Source organism: Alternaria viburni (genome assembly GCF_023758015.1).
Source record: "Alternaria viburni strain BMP 2772 chromosome Unknown scaffold_19, whole genome shotgun sequence".
NCBI classification, from domain to species: domain Eukaryota; kingdom Fungi; phylum Ascomycota; class Dothideomycetes; order Pleosporales; family Pleosporaceae; genus Alternaria; species Alternaria viburni.
This window is the reverse complement of record NW_026055788.1, coordinates 232390-260345: the sequence shown is the minus strand read 5'-3', so window position 1 is coordinate 260345 and position 27956 is coordinate 232390. Positions and strand designations below refer to the sequence as shown.

At 46.1% G+C, this 27956-nt stretch overlaps 7 protein-coding genes across 7 annotated transcripts; 3 read left to right on the top strand and 4 right to left on the bottom strand.

Moving 5' to 3' along the window:
- Nucleotides 1–420: 420 nt before the first annotated feature.
- Nucleotides 421–1462, top strand: J4E79_008193 (uncharacterized protein; the record flags this gene model as incomplete). The annotated part of the gene is made up of 2 exons (XM_049357052.1): nt 421–886; nt 972–1462. 2 exons carry the CDS (start codon nt 421–423, stop codon nt 1460–1462), a joined length of 957 nt encoding a protein of 318 aa, XP_049208416.1.
- Nucleotides 1463–2115: 653 nt separating this feature from the next.
- J4E79_008192 (uncharacterized protein) lies at nt 2116–3180 on the top strand (the record flags this gene model as incomplete). The annotated part of the gene is made up of 1 exon (XM_049357051.1): nt 2116–3180. The coding sequence occupies one exon, from the start codon at nt 2116–2118 to the stop codon at nt 3178–3180; it is 1065 nt and encodes a 354-aa protein (XP_049208415.1).
- A 501-nt stretch (nt 3181–3681) lies between these two features.
- Nucleotides 3682–4753, bottom strand: RPS3 (40S ribosomal protein S3; the record flags this gene model as incomplete). Its single annotated transcript, XM_049357050.1, has 4 exons — nt 3682–4014; nt 4066–4484; nt 4645–4670; nt 4731–4753. The coding sequence occupies 4 exons, from the start codon at nt 4751–4753 to the stop codon at nt 3682–3684; spliced, it is 801 nt and encodes a 266-aa protein (XP_049208414.1).
- Nucleotides 4754–5210: 457 nt separating this feature from the next.
- Nucleotides 5211–6568, bottom strand: J4E79_008190 (uncharacterized protein; the record flags this gene model as incomplete). The annotated part of the gene is made up of 3 exons (XM_049357049.1): nt 5211–5475; nt 5527–6422; nt 6485–6568. The coding sequence occupies 3 exons, from the start codon at nt 6566–6568 to the stop codon at nt 5211–5213; spliced, it is 1245 nt and encodes a 414-aa protein (XP_049208413.1).
- Nucleotides 6569–7278: 710 nt separating this feature from the next.
- Nucleotides 7279–8835, bottom strand: J4E79_008189 (uncharacterized protein; the record flags this gene model as incomplete). Its single annotated transcript, XM_049357048.1, has 2 exons — nt 7279–8321; nt 8373–8835. 2 exons carry the CDS (start codon nt 8833–8835, stop codon nt 7279–7281), a joined length of 1506 nt encoding a protein of 501 aa, XP_049208412.1.
- A 12108-nt stretch (nt 8836–20943) lies between these two features.
- On the bottom strand, nt 20944–22659 carry J4E79_008188 (uncharacterized protein; the record flags this gene model as incomplete). Its single annotated transcript, XM_049357047.1, has 1 exon — nt 20944–22659. One exon carries the CDS (start codon nt 22657–22659, stop codon nt 20944–20946), a length of 1716 nt encoding a protein of 571 aa, XP_049208411.1.
- A 3610-nt stretch (nt 22660–26269) lies between these two features.
- On the top strand, nt 26270–27925 carry J4E79_008187 (uncharacterized protein; the record flags this gene model as incomplete). The annotated part of the gene is made up of 4 exons (XM_049357046.1): nt 26270–26354; nt 26406–26728; nt 26780–27426; nt 27475–27925. The coding sequence occupies 4 exons, from the start codon at nt 26270–26272 to the stop codon at nt 27923–27925; spliced, it is 1506 nt and encodes a 501-aa protein (XP_049208410.1).
- Nucleotides 27926–27956: the final 31 nt, after the last annotated feature.

Genomic DNA, 27956 nt, shown 5'->3' with positions numbered 1-27956 from the left:
GAGTCCCGTGTTGGCAACTACGTACGGGCTCATAGCGCCCAAACAAGGACTCAAGTAGGCACTGAGGCAGACGTTCATCCAAAGCGGTTCTAGCGTGGGAATGAATGCGATGCGCGGCCAATACCGCTAGGCCGTTGCTGCGAATGTCCATGACCTGTGATGGTGCGAGAATTTCACGGGCCTCTATGTCGGCTTTGATCGCGTCGGTTATATTGTGAAATTTGCGCATTGGATGACCGAATTGTCATTGGGCGATGTGTAGGAGTAATAGACTTCACGAGGCGATCACAGGGTTCATTTTCGTCTTAGTAATCCTCGAGCGAGCTTTGGCCCGGTGACGTTTTCTACGACCCTCGGCAACACCAACTTCTACAATCTGTCCAAACGCCAATTGAAGCCTCACGACAGACTCTCTGCACCATGGCGTCCTCAAGACTAGTTTCTCGCTCGTCGCGCGCTCTCTTCTCCCTCCCGCGCACCCAATGCCGCACATTCAGCATCTCCACCATCCGTAGCAATGAGTTTGAAGCTCTCAACAAGCGCACAAACGACACCTCCGAGACGTACCGCAAATACCAGATCGAGAGACCTCTGAACCCTCACCTGACCAACACCACATCTACCATTGCCAATGAGATGCCTTCGATTGGCAATGACGCAGCCCCGCCCGAGCTGATCACCAACGCCGACGCCAAATTCACACCCAAGGATTCTGTGCCCGAGAACACTGAGCGCATGACAGGCGGTACACAGGGTAGCAAGGACCAGGACGTTAGCGGAGCGAACAGCGAACTGGGTGTTGGCGAGATGGAGGGCGCCAAGTTCAAGGTCGAACCTATCCGCAGGACTGGCGAGGACGCGAACACCATGCGTGCGAGGTTATTATGTCCGTTCATACACTGCCCGTTCCCTATTCCCCATGAAATACACAATTTGGTGACCGGGACGAAACATGGCTAACGCACAATCAGATCAGAGCCGCAAGAGGGGAACCCTAGAAAGTGATCTCCTCCTCAGCACCTTCGCCGACGCCCACCTAAGCACCATGTCTCCCTCCCTGATGCAGCAATACGACACCTTCCTCGACGAGAACGACTGGGATATCTACTACTGGGCGACTCAAGAACCCACACCTACGTCTCACGAGACAGCTGAGGGCGGTGGCGCTGCGATGTCCAACCCCAATGCACAGGGCATGGACGCGACGGCACAGACGAAGCTACCCGAGAAGGACGAGCGCAAGAGACAACCTGGAGAGGGTGAGTGGGCGCAGACTGTTGGAACTTTCAAGCCCGCGTACAGGCCTGTGCCTAGCAGGTGGAAGGGCAGCGAGATTCTCAGCTTGCTCCGGAAGCACGTCAACGAGCGCAAAGCGGGAGGCGTCATCGAAGGCGAAGGCACCACAAAGCAGGAAGGAAAGGGTCTTGGCATGATGCCTGAGATCAAAAACTTCGACCAGTAAAGCAGAAATCGCGCCTTTGTCACCATATCCTGTAGGTTTGCTGTATAAATAATGCCCACAACTACCCCTATGCTTTCTCTCCTGCACGCCTTCGGTCTGTTTCACTCACAGACCATTTGCGCACTTCTTCCAGGATCCTTGTCACAATCGTGCCACTTTCAACATGAACAAACTCACCCAGACAAAACACCACCCCCAAAACCTCTTCCCAACACTAGGAGCCTAGCAAGGCACTCATAAGCTACTTGTTCCGGAATTCGTTCCTCCGCCCGCTCCCACGTGTTCCGCGGCATCCTAGGCTAGATTTCCTCCGGGGCTTTTATGTCATTTACCCCGGCCAACTTCCCCACACGGCAAAGCTCGCCTCGGTAGTTCATATGTTTCGAAACTGCGCTTTGTATAGTGGCACCGGGTGTTATTGGAGGAAGTACTATTGTTCATGCATTTTGTTTAGTCTTCTGGTGTCACGTTCAGATGCATACAGCTAACGGTGCAAATTGGAGGAGGGGATGCGTTGCCACATGTAGAGGTTTGTCCGTACTTCTAAAACGTCTTTGATCAGTAACAGGCTATGTGATGGCTGGAGTATATAGCTGCTGTATCCTTGGAAAGGTAAGGGGCATCTATCTCAGTATCGATCACTCTCCCTCACGATGCGGTTCACGTCCCTCCTCCTCCTCGCCAGCACGGCACTCGCAGCGCTCCCCTACAAAGGCGCAGACTGGTCCTCCCTTCTGATCGAAGAAGCAGCCGGTAAAAAATACAAAAATGCTGCCGGCACCGTCCAGCCCCTCGAAACCATCCTCAAGAACAGCGGCGTAAACACCGTGCGCCAACGGATCTGGGTGAACCCATCCGACGGAAACTACAACCTCGACTACAACATCAAGCTCGCGAAGCGCGCCAAAGCAGCCGGTCTAGGCATCTACCTTGACTTCCACTACAGCGACAACTGGGCGGACCCAGGAAAACAAGTCGTGCCTGCAGCGTGGAAATCGCTGAACCGCGAAGCCCTCATCAAGCAAGTCTACGACTACACGAAGAACGTGCTCAACACCTTCGCTACTAACGGCATTGCCCTCAACCTCGTCAGTATTGGCAATGAAATCACACCCGGACTCCTATTTCCCATCGGCCAGCTCTCCGGCACCGATGGACCGAAGAATGTCGCTGCCCTGCTCAAATCCGCATCCAAAGCTATCAAAGAATCGACGATGAGCCCCAAACCCAAGATCATGATTCATCTGGACAATGGCTGGAAATGGGATACACAGCAGTGGTGGTACGACACCGTTCTGGGCTCGGGCGGCGGGCTATCGGCTGCAGACTACGATGTCCAGGGTGTGTCGTACTATCCGTTTTACAACAGCGCTGCTACACTGTCTGCGCTCAGTACGAGTTTGAACAACATGGCGAAGAAATACGGTAAGGAGGTTATGGTTGTGGAGACCAACTGGCCAAGTTACTGCCCTAATCCCTCGAATGCCTTTCCCGCGGACGTGAAGAGTATTCCGATTAGTGTGGATGGGCAGACGCAGTGGATGAAAGAGGTTGCGAAGCGTGTGGCTGCTGTGCCAAATGGCAAGGGTACTGGGCTATTTTATTGGGAGCCGGCCTGGATCGCGAACCCTGGGCTGGGCAGCAGCTGTGGGTGGAATTTGATGGTTGGTGACGATGGTAAGGTCATGAGTAGCTTGGCTGTGTTCGCCAGCATATGAGCGACATCGCCGTTCTCCCGAACACTGGGGGGCCTACATTAAGATAAAAACATGCAAAGTAGGTGACCTAAAGTTAATGCAGGCTCTAGACCTGTTTACATTTTTTCTTGTATGAGGTACGAAGCCGTAAATGTTGCGTACGTTAGAACCCCAAGGACACCACGTGTGGGACACTGTGACAGCCCCCACCTGCACGTCAGATGACATCAGCCCACCTGTGAATCAATATGCACAGGCAATACGTAAAGTCAAAAGATGTGATGCAGACAGCAGTGACGTCGATCAGAACATACTCTGGTCAGAGCCATCTTTGATGTTTGGGTGGTTTCATTTGAGTACATAGCAGTAAAGCAGTGCAGACTCCTTTCCCTCCCGTGTCAAAAAAGCAGCCCAGTCCATTCCGAATGTGCAAAGGAAGATGTGTCAGGGTTCGTCATGGCATCATATCCTTCCGCTAAATGCCTTTTCGTAACCTCATTGCGCCCGCAGCAAAGTATCATCCTACTGCTCCTCAGAGTAGCCCTCACCACCAGCTGGCTGGGCCTCGCCCTCGCCCTGCTCGGCCTGCCTGGCCTGCTCCGCGGCTTGCTGAGCAGCGATGGCCTTGGCACCGTAGTCTTGCGACATGGGCTGGACAACGGGCTGCTCCTCCTTGGGCTCGATGATGGTAACGGAGTCGGGAAGAGTCTTGGATGGGCCGGCCTTGCCCTCGGGGTCGGAGCCGCGCATGATCTTAACCTTGATACCGAGCACACCCTGGCGGAGCAGGACGTGGCGGGTGGCGTGGTCGATGAAGTCCTTGGCAGGCTGACCGGAGTGGATCATGAAACCGTCCTAAATAACGTCAGTATGTCATTGCGATGCGTCCAACGTGTGTGTACGTACGGTGAACTTCATGCTCTTGGCACGGGCGGCCCTGAGCTTTCCGGAGACGACAACCTCGCAACCCTTGGCGCCAGACTCCATGATGAACCTCAGCACACCGTAGCAAGCCCTTCGGACGGCCAAACCATTGAGAAGCTTGTATCGGAGGGACTCGCACTGGGCGACGGCGGAGAGACCACGGTTCTGGACCTTGGCGGCGTAGAGGGAGACGGAGTTCTCGGGGAACTTGAAGCGCTTCTGGATGAGCGAGGTGAGCTCACGGATGCGGCGACCCTGCTCTCCGAGAACCTCCTGGGTGTGTGTGGCGCGGATGATGATGTCGGTGACGGTGGGGGTGACGCGGACCTCGACGCCGGAGTAGCCCTCCTCGGCCAGCTCGCGCTGGAAGAACTCGTTCAGCTCGGCGTAGAAAACACCGTCTGTGAGGGGTCATGTTAGCGACCGTTCTGTGTGCGCAATGTCCCGCGATCCTCGCATTCGACGTCCTAGGCTTCGCAGGCTCTTTGCCATGCAGCAACACCAATGATCGCCGTCTCCTCCTATTCTCCGTCTACTGCGTGTGGGAAGGGTATATCGTACCAGCTACGAACTTTCTCCTCTTGGAGCTGCAGGCCGTCAGTACTCATTCCCGATTGCGCGTCATAGAGGCGTCCGGATAAACTCACATGGTGGTTTGAGTGGTGGCCATTTTGTCGAACTTTGGAAGGGCGTATCTGAACTCCGGGCGTGGGTGTTCAGAAAGGTCGAGCCGTTGTTGAAGTCGTAGTTGATGGACTTGGGAATCACAATATTAAGCGAGTGGTGTGGACTGGCGCTCGGACCACCTCCACCACCGACCATGATTAGACAGCCCCTCCCTACCAAGAACAGCAGTACCAGAGACCTTAGCAGTCTACATTATCTTTTCTTTCACATGTATTATCAGGTCAAGTGAAGAGTATTCTCAAATACCTCCCTCGCACGAAGAGGCGCTTTCGGGGTCTCACGATCAATGAATGTCAACGCACGTAATTCATGTAGGTCTGATGCAAAAGATAATATTCGATGCCCGCGTAGAGAAGTTTACCCTGCGCCAACCAACGCCAATCTCATGCACAGTATATACAGTATCCCTCGACCTCCTTGCTTCCATTCTTCTCCACAGACTAAAGGTGCTCGATCGGACCTTCAGGTAGCAGAGGCTCAGCCTTCCTCTCAACACACGCCTTTAGCGGTGGGCGAATGAGGTCGTTGAACAAGAACGTGCCGTACACCAACAAAGCGAAACCTGCAACCTGGAGCCACTTGAAGGTCTCCCAGCCAAGGCCAAGCGACACAATCCAGATGAAAAGGGTGCGGCAAGTATCGATGGTCGAGCGCGAAGTGGCAGAGACGGTGCGAGTCACGGATAGACCGAAGAAGTTGAAGCCACTGTGGCGGGTCAGTAAGAGATAGAATGAGGGAGGAGGTTGGAAGACATACCCAATGCTGATCATAATCAGCACCGACGATACTGCGATAGCGCGGTAGTGCGTCATCTGGTACAACCCCTCTCTCGCGTTGAAGTATCCAGTTCCAATTGCGAAGTGTAGGATGATCATGCCAATGAGCGTAACCAAAAAGCCGAACACACCTTCCCAGCCGACAACCTTGATCGGCTCCATGGCGTACTTTTCCATAATCCTCTCTTCGAGCACGAACTGCGTCGCAGTGAAGATCTGCGCACCAGCAATGAGCAGTACACCGATGATGGTCATGGCAGCTTGAGTAGTAGCAGCTTGCGCACCAACGGAGCCAGTGGTATCATCGTGAATGGATTGGTGCCCTGGCGATGCTTTGTCGTCTTTGGTGATGGCGCCTGCGAGTCCGACGACCGCTACACCAGTCACGACAACAAAGAGCGAGAACCACTTGTAGAGCCCAAGATGGCGCTTGAGGAACCAGACACTAAATAGACCGACGAAAAGTACCAGAGCGCCTCTAGTCATCTGGTAGATACTGGCTGCGACAAACAGCAGACCAACGTTCATGAGCGTTGTTCCGGCAATGTCGCAGCATGCTGGGAGCGCCAACAAGAAGATGCTACGTCCCTCAAGTGGTATCCGGCCCTCATCATCGGGATGCGCAGGCTTCAGTGGGTTGGCAACAGCGCCGGTCTCGCTATCATCCGAACCTGGTGTAGCAGCGCCATCGTTGTCCGGGATGGCCTCGTAGCCTGCCTTCGCGCTCGCGTACCGCTGGTAGAGGGTGAAGATGCCGATGACGAGCCAGCAGCCCATCTCCCCCACAAACATCTGGAGGGTCTGAAGTACGGGCTGTTCGAAGTGCTGGCGGTATTTCGGCGAGGGAGAGTCGCAGTTGTCGACGCATTGCATGTCCTGGTCGCGCGCAGTCAGTACCAGACTTCGAGCGTGTCAGCTGTGTGGAAGGATTCACATACTTGGTACTTGGTTAACAGTGTATTACACACACCTGTCAGCAGCATCATGGCCACCAGGAATGGCACTGCAGCTTTGACCGCCATGGTAGTGATGAGTCGAGCTCCCCGGAGCTCAGCGACGCTTATCGGACGCGGTGTCGCAAGTGATGGGGTATGGACAAAGAAGTGTCCAGTGTCCAGATGAACCTCAGAAGAGATGAAGGCAGAACAGAGTATAGATAGATGCAGCGACAGCAAGGTACTAGGCAGCTCTGAGCTGCGACCCGTGATGACTGTCGAGTGAGGCGCGTGAGGCTACGTGACGGATGATGTAGCAGCTGCCTCGGCGATAAGAGATGGCGCTAACGCCTGTGCGTTCTCGACGATCCCTGGACGGAAACACCCTTGCAGCTGCGTCTCGTGCTGCAACTCGCCTTCGTTCTTGCATCCACCTCATTCAATGAAAATTTGGAACACAATGGAGCCTACATCAAGATGGAAACATGCAAAGTAACTGACCTAACGTCAATGTAGGCTCCAGACCGGTTCGAGTCCGCGTTGATCCTCACAACCTGTCTCACACTGGTTTGGATGATGGCGACGCGTGACCAAGTCAGTCACGCCCGTGCTCGAGGAGCTTTCCCGCTATCGGATCAATGCGCGGCTCGCGTGTGTTCCTTTTTCAAGACGCAAACATGGATTCAAAGGGTATCTAGATCTATCCAAAGGCACGCGCTTGTTGCAAAAATGACAAAGTCGACGTGTTCAATCCAAAAGAAAGACACTTTTTGAGCAGCCTCAACTTCATGCCCATCCTACAAGAACCACCTGAACTCTGGGTTCTTGGGCCCATCTCTCAGCTTCTCGGTCGACACATCCCTAGCAGTGTGGTTGACGCCCTGCTTCGCGTTCCTCCTCTTGTTGTCTACGACCATATAAGCACCTAGCAGCGCGGCACACACACATCCAGTCGCGCCAAAAGCCGCAGTGGTGGCCAGCGCGGGAATGTACTCGGGCGCATCCTGCGGCCTGAAGATGTTGGAGCTGACCACACCCATCAAGTTCGCCAGCGGCACACCAACGGAAGTAAGGGTAACACGTCGGTTCTCGTCGGCGACGTTGTTGTTGTACCATGTTGAGAGGAGGACAGAAGGTGCGGATGTTCCCCAAGTCATCATGAAGCAGGCGAAGTATGCGACGGTAAGGGAGTGCTCCACGTCGATGGTGGCGTAGATGATGAAGCCGATGAACGTGAGCAGGAAGCCGAGGGCGATGAAAGGGAAGCGGAGACGTGTGTGGTCGGAGGCAAAGGCCAAGATGAGAAGCACGACAGCTCCGACAATGTTGGGCGCAACGGTGTAGAGGTTCGTCTTGATCTTGTCGTAGCCAAGTCGCGCTACAATCTGCGGCAAGAACAGTGACACGGACTGAAGTGGTACACCCAGACAGACCTCAATGGCGAGAAAACCATAGGTCGAGGTCTCCTTGAAGATCCCAAGCGCGTCCTTAAGATCAAACTTTTGGTCGACAACCGATGAGGAGTCAATCTGGATACGGGTAAACGCAAGCTGCTTTTCCGATTCGTTGAGGAATTTGGCTTCGAATGCGTTCTTGGGGAGGTACCAGTAGGCGAAGAATGAGAAGCAGACTGTAAGCGCTCCCTCAATGATGAACAGATAGCGCCACGAGTCGAGCTTCGATTCGATCTGGAATACGCCAAAGGCGAGAAGGCCTGAGAATGCGTTTGCGATGTTGGAGGCGGCATAGAACAAGGCTAGTCTTCTTGCAAGCTCGCCTCGGCGGTAGAAGGTGGTCAGGTAGTAGATGACGAGCGGGAAGAAGGCGGACTCAGCCATACCTGTATACTGTCAGTCATGTGACCTTTGGAGATCTCAATTAATGTACTCACCCAAGAACCATCTCAAAGCCATCATCCCACTCCAGTTCTGCACACTGGAAGCAAGCAGCGTCGCGCTACCGAAGCAGAACATCATGATCGGCAACACGCGATGCGGTCCGTACTTCTTTCCCAGCATACCAATCGGCGGCGCAAAAATAACGTACGGTACGTAGAAGATACTCAGCATGATGTTGTATTGGTTTCCAACAAAGCCAAGGTCCTTGTCCATGTTGTCCGTCTTTGCGTTGCCCAAGTTACCCTTGTCGAGCGCGTTGAAGAGGTACATGACTGCCAGCATGGGCAGTATCCGCAGGTCGAACTTCCATGTTAAAGCCTTCTCGTGCTCGTATGTGGGTAGGTGTTCGGTCGTGCCTTCGACTGGCACGGGCGCATTGGCATCTTTGGAGGAAGAGAGGGATGCCGTGACTTCAAGGCCGTCTTTCGCAAGTTCGGGATCTTTGTTCGTCGACATACTGACAGGCCGAGAGTCGAGAAAGCGTTGTGATATTGTTGATGCTTGACCAAGTCCTAGCTTGGAGCGACGCGATCGAGCTGCGCTTCTTAGGCTGTCGTGAAGGAAGGTGCAATGCGACTCAACGTCGAACGAACCAACTGCGTCCACAAGCTTAAGTACGATCACCGCAAGCTAGCCTCTCCGATTATAAAATCTGCAAGAAATGCGCCCATTCCGTGGAGTTACATGCGGCCTGAGGCCAAGCGCTGACGCAGCCGTTTATCCAGTCGTCGCACGGTGGTAGCGAGTGCAAGGTAACATTTCTCCGCTGTCTATCTCACGTCGCGCATGGTCCTCCTGATAAACTCCCTGCTCTTTCTGACCAATACCAATTATTTCACCTCGTGTCGGGGCATACGTCCGGGGTTTGAGTGGTTCGGCAGCGATGCCTGTATGGAGGGATCGGCATGGAGGAGTGGAGGGGTTCATCCGAGATACCAGATACGGCATGATAAGAAAAGGCCCGTCACCATGCGGTATCGGAAGGATCCGCGAACATTGCAACTGACATCAAACCTGCGATAATATATCGGTGTGCCTCTCGTATTCAGCTTTGCCATACATGTACGATTATCGCGACGTCGAGTAATCGTTTCGTCGTGTTGTCGTCTGCTAGCGGAGGTGGAGTAGAATTCGGGGTTGTTCCCCGCAATTAGTTGCGACCTGTCTTCCTCACTGCTATCACGTACTCAAAAGCCACCCGTTACTCCAAGTAAGAGACACCGGATATTGCATGCAGTATTCATATGTTTCTTTACACTTGACAGCAGGCCCATAACATTCCGACGTACAAAATCCTAGCCAACGCTGGAGACAAAGAGAACTAGACCAGCCGAACGGTACTAGAATGAGACTCGAAACAAGTAATTGCTTCTTCGGAGAGGTAGAATTGGCCAATACCAATTCTTTCAAACGTCGGAATGTCGTCCCCAGTAGAATAGTCGTTGTGAATAGCACTGTGTCCGACCGAACGAAGACACAAGAAGGTGATGATGTTTTTTAGCTCAAAATTGTCCACTGCCAGTTCGAGAAGCTCCACTTCCATCGCTCGGCCAAGCGTAATATCGATATCGAACGACCAATTTGAAGGAGTATAACTCCGACTCGTGCCATCATCTTGTAGTATACTGCTCAGAACAACTAGAGAAGGCTTCTCATCCTTGAATCCCAGGTGAGCTGTTATACGTCTACCAGATATGATTATAGATCCAGCGTGAACTTCTCCAGTCGGATCCAAACCCTTTGGTGTGACGGAGACAGCCGCAATATGCGCGTGTCTTACGCGTTTTCCTCGATGCCTATACCAGGCAACAAACCCATCACTTTTGCGCGAAGCCCAAGACCAGCTAGGCGGTTGATAAAAGGGTGCTTTTGATGTATCCAGTTCCGTATAATACCATAGTAGGTCCTCCACTAAAGTATCCTCCCACAACCCAGCATAGTATGAGCAGTTCCGTACGAGTTGCATGGCCTTAGCGATCCCTTGGAGTGCAGTCAAAGTATCGGTCTGGAAAGTGAGGTGGAGCGTCGTGTAATAGCACACGAGGTTGCGCCAGTCCCTTGCCATTGACTCGATCTTCTCGCTTGGGATAGGGGCGCTCGATGCGTTCATCGAAAGAAATCCAGATCTACTTCTCCTCCTGAAGCCATACCACAGGGGAGAATTGATCGTTTCGCATTCGCAGATTCCTTTATCTGTGCATTCCCAAAAAAGTTCTTCATCAGCAAAATGTACGACTCGTGGTGGTAGTAGACGCTCCTGCAAAGCCCAGGCTCGAGTCAATAGCGGCAGCCGTGAGAGGCCAAATCCTCTATGCAGCAATGACCTACTGCTGTGGATCATGTGCACTTCTCCACACTTGTCGCGTACTCTGTGAAGATTGATATTTCTGTGTCTTTCTTCTGTCGTGTATAAACCTCCGTTGCAGTTGGCGGACTTAGTCGCGGCCAGCGTAATAAATGAGTTGGAATAGATGAAGCCATCTTGCTGCCTTCATGACGCCAGTCGTCGATATCGTCTTGTAATATGCACAATGAATCTATCCACAGATATTGCAGCCCAAGCCGCCAGGTGAGATCTACAGCATCCTTGAAAGTACGAGGTAACGAATGCCAAGGTATGTTGTCGCAGAATTCTAACTCTGTTGCATGGGTTGTTTGTAGAGCGACGGAACCTCCCCAGCAGTGACTGAGACAGGCATAACATCCTCGCTCCTTCGAAGATGGTGTATACAGGCGAAGCTTCTGGTGTCTAGTTATCTGCAGTAAACGCGTCGGGAGGTATTTCTGAGCTGATGCGCGGCCAGAGATCATGCTGCCGTGGTTAGCACTACAAACTTCCATCCATCGTGTGATCTGATCTGCAGACAACGTTGCACTGTAGCTCGCTTGCTCTATTGGTCTCGCTCTTATTGACAGCCATGGGCAAGTACTGTCTGTTGTATTTAGTACAGACTAAACCATTTACGAGGGCATGGCGACCAACCTTCGAGAACGAAGAGGTCAACGTCCTCTACTGTACCCTCAAAGATTGCGCCGTCGAATCGAAGCTTGAGCGTGCTATCTCCTTCAACAAAGAGATAGACATTGCCGTCTGTCGTGATGTCCACCCCGTACGCCCGCAGAACATGAGCCACTAATGAACACGATTGGCAGCCCGAACGTGAAGCGGCACACATTGCGTGAAAGGTCATATACAGACCATCGTTTGTCACAAGTAGATCCTTACACACGGCACATTCGCGCAATGTGTTTCCCGGCACGCTTGCAGGAAGCACAGCAGTCCTGGAGTCCACGGAGGGTCGAAGTGGATGCGATGGTTGTCCCCGTCTGTTGCACGTACGTGTTGAAGTAAATGTCACATGACCTACTAGTGTCGAGTATATTTATTAGCAAACTAATCCTACAGCGTAAACTAGTCTAAAAAGAGCAAGGTCTGTTACTAGTACACAAAAAAACGTATTTCTAAAAAAGTTAAAATCTTATATTTAAAGGTGTAGGTGTTAAGTAGACTAAGGCTTAGGTTTTTAGCGCTACTACCTCTAGCATAGTTAAAGCTTTTAAAATTTAAAGTAGTAAGGTAACTATTTTATAAATACTAACGTCTACCTATAGTAGAAAGAATTATAATATAATTATATATTCTTAATAGCTTATAACTAATAAAGCTATAAATTATAAAGTAATAAAATGCTAAATTTTTTAGTAAGCAAAATTATACTTCTACTATATATATACTCTCTATTCTTATTTTACTACTTATAATAAATTAGAGATCTAAAAACTTATTAAAGATATAAATAGTAGCTTAAATCTAATATTAAAGCTATACTAGTATACTAAATAAGCTCTAACTATATCTCTAACCTCTTTTATAAGTTCTTCTAGCGTTAGTAAGTCTAAAGCTAATCTTATTACTAGTTATATTGCCTTATATACTAAAGCTTAATTAAGCCTCTTTATTATTAATTAATTACTTTCTCTTTAAATACGCTACTACCTTTATAAGTTCTCTTAAAGTTATTATTTTAGAAGCTATTATAGAGGCTATTATAAACTACTTTATTTATACTATACTAAAGACTGTTATAAGCGCTCTAAAAAGCTACTTTACTAGTACTTTAGAGCTATATACTAGGCTTATTAATATTTCTATTATACCTATTTCTATTACACCTATTTCTATTATATCTATTTCTTTTACCTCTATTTTTGTTATTTCTATTATATATATAACTAGCGCAAGACCTTTTATTATTCTTTCTTCTAGTCTTACTTTTAAGAAGCTTATTAGTAAAATATATAAGCTTTTTAGTAAATATAGCCTACCTTTAAAGTAATAAAAAAAGTATTCTATTTATAATCTTACTAGAATATGCCTAATTACCTACGCTATTTATATCTATAACTAGGTATATAAAGTAAAATTAATATTAAGCCTATAGCTCTCTCTAGCTCTTAAGAATACTATACTTTAGTAAAAAAACGCTTTAGCTAGAATGCTTTATAAGAGTAATAAGAGCTAGAATAATAAGAATATAGCGTTTATAGCTTATCTTATATAGTAAGATACTATTTACTAGATAGTAGATATAATAGACTACTATAAGTTCTATTAATATCTAGAGAAATAGTTATTACGTTATAGTTATTAGAGAATATATACTACAAAGCTATTAAGTACTAGTATTTACGTTACTACTATATTATATAGTTCTTAATTACTACCTAAGCTTCTAGAAGTTATATAAATAAGAGTAGTATTAGTTAAAAGCCTTAGTACTAATAGTAATATACTCTAAGTTTATTAAAATCTACTAGTAGTTCTAAGACTAATAGCTAAGCGTCTTTTAATATCTTTTTATTAAATAGAGTCTGTAAAATTAGGCATAAGGTACTATATATTAAGTATATAGTCTAGAGATTTCTCTAGTATTATTAATTTATTCTTCTTACTTAATTCTCTCTTCTCTCTTTAATAGGTTATAAGCCTAGGTACTTTTCTTAGAAATATTAGCTAAGTAGCACCTTATTTAGAGTTTAATTTTAGGCTAAAAAGTTTTACTTAGTAAGATAGAATATTTAAAAAGCTAAAAATAGAGCTACTCTCTATTATACTAAAAGCTATTACTACGCTATAATAACGCCTATCTACCTATAGTAAGAGATACCTATAACGTTAATATAGTAATAAAGTAGGTTATCTAAGTTATTACTATAGATTTACTACCTTTAGACGCGTTTAGGCCTAGCGTAGGTAACTACAGCTGCGCAAGACATACTATAGAGGTATAATATACTTCTAAGTCTAGTAAGGTAGGCCTAGCTTAGCTACTAACTACTTTATTACGTAATAAGTTACTTAGTAGAGATTTAGTTAAATCTGCTATCTTATATAGTAGTAGAAGTAATAGTAATAGTAATAGTAATTTAAGCCTTAAGTAATACACTACACCTAATATAGCGCAGCCTACTACTAAAGATAAGCTAAATCTTAGTAACTACTTTAGCACTCTAGCAGAGATAAACTTATTTTATTACCTAATAGGTAAGGCTAAAGCTAAGCCTAAGGCGTCTACTAGTAGAAGATATAGTAAACTACTAAAAGCTTAGGCTTAGACTAGCTAGTTAGCTTCTACACCTACGCTGCTTAAATCTTAGCTTAGCGCAGATTACTAGCGCGCTTTAGAGAGTATCTTAGACGCGTTTACTAGCCTTGCGCAATTGCTAAATTAGTACTAGAATTTATAATCTATAAACTAATACGTGTTCTCTATAATAGCGCCTAAATTAGTAGCTCTACTATAATTACACGTAAATGCCTTTAACTCTATAGCCTTTCTCTAAGGCCTCTAGTTACTTATTTTATCTCTAATTAGTAAACTACTCTTCTTATAAACGCGATAGCTTATAATAGCTAATAATAGTGCCTCTACTAGTATTAGAAGCTAGCTAAAATAGCGCTATAAATATATAATAAAGATAATAAAAAAGTGCTCTAAGCTTTGTAACTCTATAAACTATAGTAGCTAGATAAAAGTAATAGAAAACGCGCTTACGTAATATAATATATAGAGTATAGTTATATAACTAGCTCTAGAACTATACTTACGCAGCTTTAAAGAGTAGAAAGTAAAGAACTTCTAGACTAAGAGTATAATAACGCTAAATATTAAAGATAGCTCTTAGAATATTATTAATATAATAGTAGGCAGCGCTTTAATAATAGTAGCTAAGACCTAGATAGCTCTAAGAAACGCCTATAGTTGCTCTAGTACCTTAGAAGTTTAGAGCCTCTAGAATATCTTTTAAGCTACTATGCTATTAGCTTTCTAGAATATCTCTAACTTTATAAACTTCTTTATAGAATCTAACACTACTCTTACTTATATTAATTCTATCTACTACCTACTATCTTAGCTAGTAAATCTTTACTTTTTAAATAATCTAAGTAAGTTCTATAAGCTCTAGATATAAACTTAGATAGCTATATAGCTAAATATTATTACTATAAATCTACTCTAGGTAATTAATCTTTATATACTTACTAAGAGTACTATTAAAGTTAAAACTTACCTTTATATAAGCGCAGCTAATATACTATAGATAGTAGTAGCTAGCGTAATCTTGCGCTCTACTCTTTACTACTTACGCTACTTCTATAAAACTAATTACACTAGTAATATCTACTAGATACTATACTCTAAGCTACGTAGTAAGCGCAAATTTAATAGTAATAGAGGTAGCTAGAATAGGTACTATAGTAGGCAAAGTAGTAGTAAGCGCCTACGCGCTAAGCTAGGTAACTTTAATACTACTATAATTAATATATACGTTGCTAGCCTTAAATTTTTAGACCTAACTATACTTTCTACTAAAATTCTAAGCGCTAGCTAGTAGTCTAAGATAGTTACTAAGAATCTAAATTAGTATATTAATTCTAGTGTAATTTACTACATTATCTAGAATAAGACTACCTTTACCTCTCTCTATAAAATAAAGAGACTAGTTTACTTTAAAGGTATTAGTAGTTTTCTACTCTACTACTAGGTAGGCACTATTATAATCTAAATTAATATTACTAGAACTAGGCGCTCTTTTATAGTTTATAATATTATCTTTACTCTTTACGCTGCCTTTAACCTATTATCTATAAAGTAACTTACTACTACTACTAGACTACGTATAATCTTTAACGCTAATAAGATTTAAATTATTTACTATAGTATAGGCCTTCTTATAGCTATAAGCTATAGCTTTAGATAAAATAATCTCTACTATCTTACAACAGCGCCTAAATTAGCTACGCTTACTACTTTTTTAGTAAGTAATAATAGCGCAACTAGCGCCTTAGGCGCTCTCTAGTACTAGTAAACTAGGTACCTATCTAGTAACTATCTATAAGTAATAAAAAGCGTAACAAGAGGTATAGAGTAGACTACTATTAGTAATAATCTCTTTACGCACTATAAGCTCTATTAGCTAAGTAAGTAAGCTAGGTAGAACTTTTATACGCTCTACGTACGCTCTACATAGCTCTTTAAGTAAATATATAGTAACCTTAGTAGTTTTTATCTACTCTTCTACTAGAAAAAGCGCTATTATATCTTTTTTATTAATAACTATACCTACTAGAAAATAGTCTCTATTCTTAAGTAGAAGAGCAACGCTATTTCTACTATTACTACCTTCTTTACGTAGATTTAGCGCTAGTATAACACTACTATTTACTTTCTCTATACTAATAATAGTAGTAAATTTATTAATAATAAGCTTAAGGCTATAGTAGCTTCTAGTAGCTAGGTTTATAAAACTATAGCGCTTTATAACTCTAAGTAAAATAGCGCTACTAAGTAAATTAACTATATAAACTAGAATATTACGCGCTCTCTACTATACATAAGCGCTCTTACTAATACTTTCTAGCCTAAGCTAATTTACACTACTACCTACTTATATAACTACTTCTCTACGCGTATATTATTATTTAAGACACTTTTTAAAGCTCTATATAGAATAAAGCTAGATATCTTTTATTTTTACGTTATTAGCTATCTTAGGTATATAATAATACTAGATAGTAGCTATAAGAAGCTTAACTCTAAAGCTTACTAGTATATCTTACTTAGCTATAAAGGCACTAACTAATATTATATATAGAATAAAATAAAACGCTATATTTAAACTATTTATAACGTCTACTTCTATAAAGATAAATTTTCTTTAGCTTCTAATATTAGACTATAAATTAGCGCTAATAACGCAGCGCCTCTCTCTAACACTAAAATTTAGTAGTAGCTTATTAGTAAGCCTAAGGCTACTCTAGAGCTATCTAAGCGCTCTTAGTTACTATAAGTAGTACCTAAAGAACTACCTAGTAAGCGCATAAGATTGCGCTTTTAAATTACTATTACTAATAGTATAGCTAGCTAGAATAACTACCTTACTAATATTTATAAACTCTTAGTTATAGACGTTCTTAAAGAGATCTAAGCCTTAATTATGTAGCTTAAAGTTACCTACTAATTCTACTACGCACCTACTACTATCTCTACTTTTATTACCTTAATTAAATACCTCTAAGCTATAGCTAAAAGTGTTCTTACTAAATCTTCTAAGCTTAATAAACCTATATATAAGTAGGTAATATCTAGTATACGCTTAAAGAAGTAGCGCTAGAGTATAAAGAAGAAATATAACTTACTTATAAAGTGTAGTACTTAGAAGGTAGTACTAGCTACTAGCGTGTCTACTAACTCTAGAACTTTATATAGTTACTAGATACTTTACGTTAAGCGTAGCTCTAGTAGTACTATTACTAGGTATAAGACTTACTAAGTAGTGCGTAGCTTTAAGTAGCGCTATAGTATTAACTTTAATAAGACGTTTACTACTATTATTAAGCTAATAATCTATAAAGCTATCTTTGCTATTATAGTAATAAATAACTAGAACGTAGAATAAATAGATATTAAAACTACTTTCTTATATAGCTTTATTAATAAAAAGGTATATATAGAGCTATCTAATAGCTTTACTTAAGAAGGTAAAGTCTACTAACTACGTAAAGCTCTCTATAGTCTTAAGCAAGTACTATAAATCTAGTATAAAACTCTTACTAGCTTCTTTAAAAGTCTTAGCTATAAGCACCTCTATAAAGATTATAGTATCTTTATCTACTCTTTACACTATACTATTATTGCTATCTACGTTAATAACTTACTTATTACTAGCTCTAATACTACTACTATTTACTAACTTAAAGCAGCTCTTAATAGCTAGTTTTAAATAAGCAACCTTAGACTAGTAGCTTACTACCTAGGTATTAAGATTATAAGAGATTACGCTAATAAGGTTCTATAGCTTAAGTAGTAAATCTATATTAATAAGATTATTGCTAAATTTAACACTACTTTACTTTATAATAGTAAGTACTTCTTTTATAGTAATCTATTTCTACTACTAGTATTAGAAGCTAATTCTCTAAGTAAGCTAGAATTTTACACTAAGTACTAGGCTACTATAGGCTTACTTATATACCTAATACTAGGCACTAGGCCTAACTTTGCCTTTGCTATCTTCTAGGTTAGCTACTTCTTATCTAACCTACAGCCTAACTATTAGAAAGCTGTTCTTACTATCTTTTAGTATATTAAAACTACTAGAGATTTAAAATTAACTTTTAGAGGTAGTAATCTAATTAGCTATATAGATTTAAATTACGCTATAGATATAGATAGGCGCTTAGTTAGTAGCTATATCTTTAAGCTTAGCAGCACTACTATTAGCTAGTCTTCTAAGTAATAGATAATAATTTCGCTCTCTACCTATAAAGCTAAATATATTACCTAATCTAAGGTATTAAAGAAAGCTATCTAGCTGCGCTAGCTACTTATAGAACTTAGCTATCTAATTTAAATAGTTACTCTTAAAGCTAATAATCTTAGCGCTATTACTCTTAGTTTAAATCTAATAAATTATAGTTATAGTAAGTATATTAACGTACGCTAGTACTTTATACGCAAAAAGGTAGCTAAAGGCCTAATTAAGCTAGAGTATATTAGTATAGTAGACATAGTTGCTAATAGCTACACTAAACTACTTATAGGTAATAAGCTAGCTAAATTTATATATAACTTAGGCTTAGAATAGTAACTCTTCTACTAGCACTAGTAGCTTACTATTCTTATCTTATTTAGGCTCTATATTTCTCTAATTAGATTTCTCTAAGTTCTCTAGAAAGTCTTAGTAAAGTCTTAGCGTTATTATCTAAAGACTAGCTATAATTTAGTAGAAGAAGTTTAGAAGATTTAAATTACGCTATCTTCTTAATAAGGCTTTCTTAAAAGCTAACTATATTTTAGGTCTTCTTATTTAATAAAGCTCTATAACTATCTACTAACTAGAGAGATACTTTTAAACTTTAACAAATTTAAGAACACGTTATAGCACCTTAAGTAGCTACTTTTTAGTAGCTACCTTAATTAAGTACCTAAAGGCTATACCTATACTTCTAAGAACAACTTTAGCTAAAGCCTTAAAGGCACCTATCTTAGAGAATTTACTATAAGTCTAATACTAATAGTACTAAGCTTATATTAAAGTAGAGCCTCTTAAAAGACTAATCTTTCTTTATATTTATAAAGAGAACTTTAATAGACTAATACCTATATTTAGATAGCTACGCGCAAGTAAGCCTAAGGCTAGAGCTAAAGAAAGCTACTACTTAGGCTAATAACCTAACTAGATTTATTAATCTCTTAGGCTTTATAGTAACTACTTACTATAAATAATAGGCGCTCTAGTTAAGCTTTGTATATAAATTCTACTAAGCTCTTTCTTTTAAAGTAGCTTACCTTACTCTAGAAAGAATTAGGTAGGCCTCTCTTTAGAAAATAGTATAGTAGTTTTATTACTTACTATACGCCTAAAGGCTAGAGGCTAATATAGACTCTCTTTTAACTACTAATATAGTAGTCTACTTTATCTACTATAAGCTAAAGCTAGTAATAGATAGGTAGTAATTTAGCGCATAAATTAGAGAGTACTAGACTAAGATATAATTACTATCTTACTTCTATAAGAACTAGCGTATACGCCTATAGGTAACTACTACTAAGTATAGTTACTTACGCTAAATACTAACTACTCTTAGAGCTTATAATTTTAAGCTTACTAACTAAGTTTAAATAAATTTAAGCTTTTACCTTTACCTAGAGAAATTTAAGGTTGCCTCTCTATATATATAGAAATATTATTTAGTCTAAATTTTATAGTCTAGAGTTAGAGTAGTAGAAAATTCTTAGAGGTACTACTAGATATAGAATAATTAGAAGATTCTATTTCTAGCCTTAAAAGCTAATTTAGAGCAAAACTAAAAGAGCTAGAGTAAATTAAATATTTAGAATAGTATATAGTTACTAGAACATAATATTAGTAGAAGTATTTAATTAGGTATTCTTTAGAGAATAATATAGATTAAGTAGAAGTGTTAAAGTAAATGTTATATAACCTACTAGTGTTAAGTATATAGTCTAGAGATTCTCTTAGCATTATTAATTTATTCTTCTTACTTAATTCTCTCTTCCCTCTTTAACAGTACAAATCTAACTAACAAGTGTTCTTTAGTTTGAGCGTCATGACATCAGTCTGGAGAAGTTGAGTCGCAGGGATCCGGGTTCTGTTAGGCTGGCTGGTAGATGTTTAATCATCACTCTGTACAAGATGGCGGGGTTAGTCGCCCCGAACATCTCAGCGGCACAGTTCGCAACTCGGCAGATTGCACGTGACATTTGGCTCTGATGTTCCAAGGCTGCTCTCTTTGCCAAACACTCGAAGGCGTCTTGATATGGGAAAACGTGATACCGTAGCCATAAGGGATCCTTCGCCGTTAGCATCAAACCCCTTCAATTTGATCATGCACAGTACCAAGGTATGATGGCTGGGCAAATCACTGACCAAGGCCTATTGCTTCATATCAATTCCGCTGCGCCGCCTTGGCTGTTGAATGCGGAATGGGGTTATGCGGGCGGTTATCAGCACAGGGTAACACGATACGTTATCGGAGGACCCACAACCAAGCCTCTTCCAACATGAGCGCATGACAGCTTCCTGGATGCGGCAGCTTGACACGGGCCGTGTCTTGTTCGTAGATCATCCTGATAGCGCAAGAACGTCTGTCGTTAAATCACTGATTGGGTCGAGACTTTCCAAGGGTTCGCACGGTGAGTGTACCAGAATATCGTCATCTTCATCGCGCGAGCTATGAGTACATTGCAGGCTCTTGGTTCAAGCGGACATATTGTCTTCCGAGTCGTCTATAGTCGAGAAAGGAAATGTGTCTGCTGAAGCTCCAGAATACGTCTCGTGCACGATGATTGCCTAAGACGCAACGACAGATCTGAGGAGAACAGAGAAGAAACGCAATCGGAATGGTACATCCAACCATAATATACAACGCCAGTGGGTATCCTGTAAACAAAGTGAGGCTTTTACTCGTGAACGCCTCTACCGAGTGCAGATGAGAAACTTTATACATAAGGAAGAAAGAGACCCGACATTGTTGTCTTACGGGTTATGGGCTACTTCCTTTCCCTTCGAGGAGCGAGGGTGCAGGAAGTTAAGCCCGCCCTTGGCGACACCAGCGACATTGAAATGCAGAGGCTCCTTGGGTCCCTTCTCCCTGACCGGCATCTTACGCTTGGAGCGACCCGAGACGTACATTGGCTGCTGCGCATGACCGTTGCCATTGACGTTGGGCATGCTCTGCTTCGATCGCAGCTTGGGCTTCTTGTCGCGATGCTCGTCATCTGTGGTCTCCGTGTCGAAGCTGCGAAGGCTACTGCGCTCAGAGGAGAAACGCGGATGACTGGAATGGCTTGACGACTGGGTTGGCGCACGCTGCAGAGGGCTCAGAGGGCTCAGCCTAGAAGAACGGACCGACGATGCTGTCTGAGCGCGCTCGATCGGACTCAGCATGGCAGCAGAGTTGGCGAGGACGTCCAGCCCCGAAGGCGCCCTAGTCGCCATCGAGTGAGTTCGAGATGAATAAGTAGGAGGAGGATCCTGGTAGTCGTACATAATCTCAGAGTCCAAGCTCTTGTATTTGGCAGTGCCGTCAAGCTCCTCGTCGTGTTCCCAACAGGTCTCGTCGATGCCGGTCACGGGAGGCAAGAATCGAATTTCGTTCCAGGTGACATCTTCGTACTGCAGGGTGATGTACAGGAGATCTCCTTGCATTTTGTCGTGCGCGATGCAGTGGTCCTCCAGGAAAGGATAATCCCATACACCACGGTGAACGAGATCAGGTGGTAAGAGCGTCAGCGCCATGCGGCCATAGGGTTCGTCGGCTGGGCGATGACCGGTCATTGGCATCCATGGTCTGCCACGGAACACGCCCTTGAAGGCAGTCTCGATGCCATTCGCGAAACAGGAGCTGTCCGGACTGGGGAACTCGAGGGTTTGTAGTAGCTTGCGCGAAGCACATCGTCGGTAGCCATTGCTGTCCGGATCGTACGCGAACCTCTGCGATTTGCGTGGGACGAAGACGACACGGACGCTCCACGAAAGGGGGTACTTCTTATCAGTTCGAATCGGAAGTTGACCAAGGGTGTGATTTGACTGCATCAACAGTGGCATTGGCGGCGCAGGCGAGGCCTTTGGTGTTGACAGACGCGTTTTTGGCGTCGAGGCAGCAGGCGTGACGTCTCGCGACATGCCACTGAATTGCTCCACCCGGTCGACTCTGTTCTCCAAATCCATGCTGAACTCGTCTACCATAGTGAGCCTCTCGCCCTGCACCTTGATCTGATCACTGAGCTCTGTTGTCCTATCCACCACGGCCTCGACTCGGTCGTCAATAGACAACTTGAGAAGTTGCATGTTCTCGTACATGCGTGCCTGTACTGCATGGTTGGTCCGCACCAGCTCTTCTCGAGCAAGCCGCTCCCTGAACAGCTCCTGCTTCAAGTCTTGCTCCAGCGTCTCGAAACGCTTGACCTCCTGCTTCAGCCGCTTCATCTGCTCTACTGCTTGTATGTATGCCTCGGTTGACACAGTCGAGATGGGCTGGGCCTCATGGTTCCACGCCTGGTGTCCGCACCCACAGCGGGAGCGTATGATGGAGTCGGGGTAGAAGCTACGGCAGGGGCAGCGCTGGCGAGCGCCCCGCCTCTCAGATGGTGGAAGGATGAAGCCGCATTCTCCGCGGGGGAGCTGAGGTTCGTCGCCAGGCGCGGGGTTTCCAGTCGGATGGACGGGGGCCTGGATGTTGCTATGGAACATCAGGAGTCGACCTGAGGTGGTGGTCGTAGCGTGGTTGCTGTATGGGTAATGGGCGGCTCATGGAAGGCCGGCAGAGAGGGTCTCTGGGTGTACGGAAGGAGCGACTGTGTCTACGGTATCGCACGCAGGGGAGACGAAGCCAAGAGCCTGAGGCACAACGGTTAGCTGGGGCGAGGCTCGTAATATACAGGCACAGGCATGTCGCTCGGACATGTATGGGGCTGGCGCACAAGATAAGCAATCATGGACTACGCACATTCAGAGCCGGACAGGCGGTGCACGCGGGAGCATCCGAGTGGAAGGTGGCACAATCAAAAGGACGGCAGACCTGTGCACCCGTGGGTGAGGGTGAGGGTTGGAGCAGCGGTAGAGAGCGTAGGAGCGCAGTGGGTGCTGGTCAGGTTTTGGGGCGCTGGGATGTGCAGGTACTCTTTGTTTTTGGCATTGGAACTAGCTCCCGCGCCGGGGATGGCCAGCCCTGTGCTGGGCGGGGACAGTGCTGGGCTGGTTGTGGGTGCGGTTGGAAGCTGGAGTTTGGGGTGTGTGGTGGCCGCCGAGCCAGGAGTAAGAGATAAGACTCACGCCCTCTGCCAGAAAACGCGCCAATGACACGGCGGGCGTGGGAGCCCCGAGACCGCCTGGAGTCGCCGCAGGCCCCATGTGCCCTCTCATTGCGTGCCTGCGCTGCTGCAGCCGCAATGCCCTGCAGCACACCGGGTGGCTTCTCGACGCCGCGCCCCTGTGCGACGCTTTATCGCGGCCACGGCATTCATCTGATATGCGCCTGTCTCCACCGCCCGCAAGACGTGCCATGCCCTGCCTCTGGACGGTGAGCCAAACCCCACACGAGCCGAGCCTGACGGCCTGAGGCCATTTGTAACACTTCTTCGTCATCGCAGACGCGGAGCAGCGCCCCGATTCCGCAGTGAGGATGCTGGGTCTGGTAGACGCTGGTCCACGTGCAGCGTCGTCAAAGTTTTGGATGGACATGGTCGTCACCCGTACCAGACGCTTCGCAGGCGCCCGTGAGCGAGGGGAGGATCCATGGTGGTCTGTCCCTTATCGCGACTTCCTGATACACCCCACGCAGCCTGGGGTTCGCTTATCTGATTGGCTTCCCGTCGCATCAACGCAGAACAACTTTGGAACCGCCTTCTTTTTGCCAGCGCGCTGAGGACAGAGATAGTGGCCCGATTGTGGCAAAATCACTCAATGCCACACAGCCCAAGAAGCCTGTACGTCCGCCGTCTTCTCTGCTGCTTCTACACCGCCGACGGCCTTCTGTTGCTGCAGCGAACGATCGCCATTTCACATGCATGCCCGTCACCTACCCGGCACTCAGGCTTCACGGCATGCATCAACATTCGCACCCGACCCAATGCCGGTCGCTCCTTCTGCACGGCGTCTTCGATGTGGCAAGGCGCGCCTGCTCCATTGGTACTCGAGCACCAGCCTCATCCGCATCCTCTGAATGTCCATTGATGCATGTAGGCAGCGGCGTAGTAATGAAGGAGCCCGTTTGGTCGAGTCAGGGGTCTGACAGTCTTGTGTCGATATCTTCTCAACCCAATTCTGAGGTCGACGCTGACCAAAACACGCCACACACGCCACCCCTTGTTCGTGAGACAGACCCTCTCTCGCGCCAACGTAGGCGGCACAGTCAATCGTCTCAAGCGGCGCAGCGCCTGAAGAGTTGGTGAGTTCAGGATAGTCGTTCTGAACGCGCTCTGTCAAACGCGCTGTCACATGAGACGGTGTGTTAATCCGTCGCACGCTCCTCCAAGTAGCGCGCTGCAGGACCGCGCACCAGCTCAACCACCGAATCCCACGTCACGTAAAGACGTTACACACGCAGGGCCTCGGCGAAACGTGGACGATGCTTGCCACGATGACTGATTCGTCCTACACAGCGCGGCATGTTCATCAAATTCCATGACTTCGCTTCCATCGCGGTGGAACCGATGGGGTAATGGATACTAGTTCCTTCCAAACACTGCAGACTTTGACTGCACGTTTGCTCCTTCGAGAACTCCTGCTACCGGATACTTGGTAAGTATGACATCTGTACGACCACGGAAATATATCTTTTCACGTCGCGAAACGTCGGTATCCCACGTCCTCTTAGCGACATGCCATACCACTTTCCTTCTTCGGCACCGTCACGGCGTGTTCGCTTGATGACATTGCATCGCTCAATCGCGTCTTACTTACGCCCTCAACTCCCCATCCAACCAAATACCCTTCACTTCCACCCAGAAAGGCTAGCCTCGCGGGAGTAGCCGTGGGGCAGCCAGCAATGTGTATCGCGTCCTTCCTGAAACGGCTGTGAAATTCTGCGCATATTTTATTTGCTTTTCTGTGATCCTGCCACGCGTGCAATCGCTGCAAGTCATCGCACCTTTGGAGGATTCCCACGTGCTGAAAATAAGATGGGAACGGTTGTCGCATCATAAAACCGGCTCTCATCGGGCCTGTGCCTCGATCTCTGCTTTCGCGACGACGCGACATGCAACGCTCGAGCACGCGCGGCCCAGGAGATATGAGTGCTCACTCGTATATTCCTAACGCGATCACGTGGCCAGAACGGCAGCTGCAGTCAGCGGGGAGCGGTCCTTTTCATTTCCATGACTGCCATCGCGGTTGGACAACGTACGGATAGGGGTGCAGAATCATATTTGGGCCTTCGTCTCAACAACCGTGCAGCAAGGTTTGGGCTTGCTGACGATGTCTCACTGCCCTCGGAGTTTGCCATGGACAAGGCAGTCCCGGGCACGTCGGGCAGATGACGTCGGAGCTTCGGACGGATCATTCCCCCGTCTGAATCTGCCAAGATATCCGAGCATCAAGCCGGTCCTCCTCCAGCAGCGAGCCTAGAGTCGGGGACTACTTACTTTGTCGCATTCTCCACTACTCTCAGGATTACAAAATGCCGGAAGAGAATTGGATTGCTCATGGAGGCGTCCCCGCGTGCGACTTATGCCATTCCCGAAAGGTGAGTCGCCGACCCAATCGGGCCACTACCCGCATTGCGACTGAAGCGTTGACAGCTCGCAGGTGAAATGTGATCGCAAAGAGCCATGTGCAAACTGTGTGGCAGCCAAGACGGAGTGCTTGCGCAACAGACACAAGCGTGTTCCTAAGCCTAAAGTTCGGACGTAAGCAACTGCCCATCTCTCGTGCTTGTGACAGATGCAGAACAGGAGTTCTTTTTCTCGATTAGCACCTTTCGTTCCAGCTCTGATGATGATGCAGGGACGAAAAAATAAAAGCTCTCGTGGAGCGGCTGTCGAGTCTTGAACACTCGGTCCAGAGTGTTCACCGAAGCCCAAGCCTGGCGCAGGAGCAGGAGTGTACAAACAGTTTCGCTGTACCGACCATTGAAGCATCGTCAGACCGACCGACAAAGAGGCAGAGAACAACAAGCTCGCTAGACGTGCCGGCCCCGGTGGCAGCTTCGGATGTTGATAACAGTCCCCAGACAGCACATGAAGCTCGTGTACATATTAGCAAAGAGCTCTCTACCAATGGACTGCTGTCCGGTCATCAGCGTTCGGTCCTCGAGACCGCCATGTCGTTCGTTGACCAGCTATCAAATACCCCAACGCCGACCATGACTGATCGAAGTACCTTTGACGAGTCGATGCATGTCTCTACTGAAATATCCAAGCGCGAGATCTTTAACATTATCCTTGGCAGTAAGTCGATATGCTTGGAGAATCTTGACACAGAACTGATGAGACTGCTAGCTGAATCCAAAGACCGAGGCAACGCTGCCGTTCGCTACCACACTGTCGATCATGTACCACCAAAGGCGTTTGAGAAGATCGCGCTCGCTTTAATGGAAGGAAACGCGGACGAGAAGACCCTTAATCTGTACAAGGTCATTGTGCACTTTCAAGGCGCTGTTGTACTATACGCAAATCAGCTACAAGGCCCCAAAAGCGCAGCCGTCCAAACGCACATCCAGCAAATGGAGTTCAATCATCTGACAGCAGCGCTTACTGCTCTGGACCGCATTAGTTTCCTAACCGCGCCATCCCTACTACTTGCTCAGGCCTTGATCACTGGGGTACGTCTATGGTAGCTGTGCTACTTCGAGATGATTTACTAATAGATGCAGGCCATCATGATGCAAATTATGGGTAACCCAGTGAGTTGTTGGGAACTCACGGCACATGCATCTCGCACTATTGTAGCTCTGGGATATCACCACATTGATAAGCCAATGCCTGAAAGTGATTCCGAAAGCGAAATCTATGCACTTGTCGGCCAATGCGCATTTCTTGACAGTATCATGAGCCTTTTGCTGCTGCGACCAAGATCTCTTCCTCAACTTCCGGTCAAAGCCTCGTACTTGTTACGAGCCGATCCAGCCAGCCCTATGAGCATTCTAGAGATGCTTCCCGTACTCGACAAGATCCTGGATCTGACATTGGACACGAAGCCATCGCCTACTATACTCAACGATGAGGTTGCGCAACTACGGAAAAAGATGAAGGACATCTACGAGCTCATGGAGAAGGAACGGCAACTGCATCTCTTGGATAGCAGAACGGATGCTCTCATACACTGGAAAAGCATGGAGTTCAGATACTTTTCTACCCTGACGTCGGTCCACCGCCTGAGTCCCACCGTTACGACAAATCCCTTGGAACGAGAAGAGTGCCTCCAAAGCGCCCGGAAAGCACTCGAGTGCGCAAAGTACATAGAGGAGCTCGGAAGATCTTTAGACCATTTCATTGAAGGCTATGATCCTTATCTCGCTTGGTAGGTGCAAGAAAAATTGGCGAAAACACTGTTACTGACAACGACCAGGAGCATGCTTTCTTACCCACTCTGTCCCTTCTTCGTCGTCTTTTGCAACGTCGTCGGTACATCTAGCGCCCAAGATTTCCAGCTCCTCCAAGATGTCACCGATGGTCTTTCTGCACTCGTTACAGAGAACAAGTATGTACATCGACTACATCGGCTGTGTGCCACGCTGCTGGGCCTCTGTAGGCCCCTGGTGCAGGGCTCTGGTACCCATGGACAGACACAGCACCCAACTGGAGACTCGACTGGACCGTTGACCACCTATCCCATGTCGGCAGCTTTCGGGAACGGTCCTGGCATCTTGAACAATAGCGGGAGTGACAACACTGCTGGTATCATGCCATCTTCATGGAACGACGACATGATGTGGCAGCTGTTTCAGTCGCAACCTTCTCTGGACTGGTTCAACGCTGATATATTGGATCCCTCTTGGGGTCTTGGACAAACACAGTAACTGCGAATCTGAGATACCTATTACTTCATTA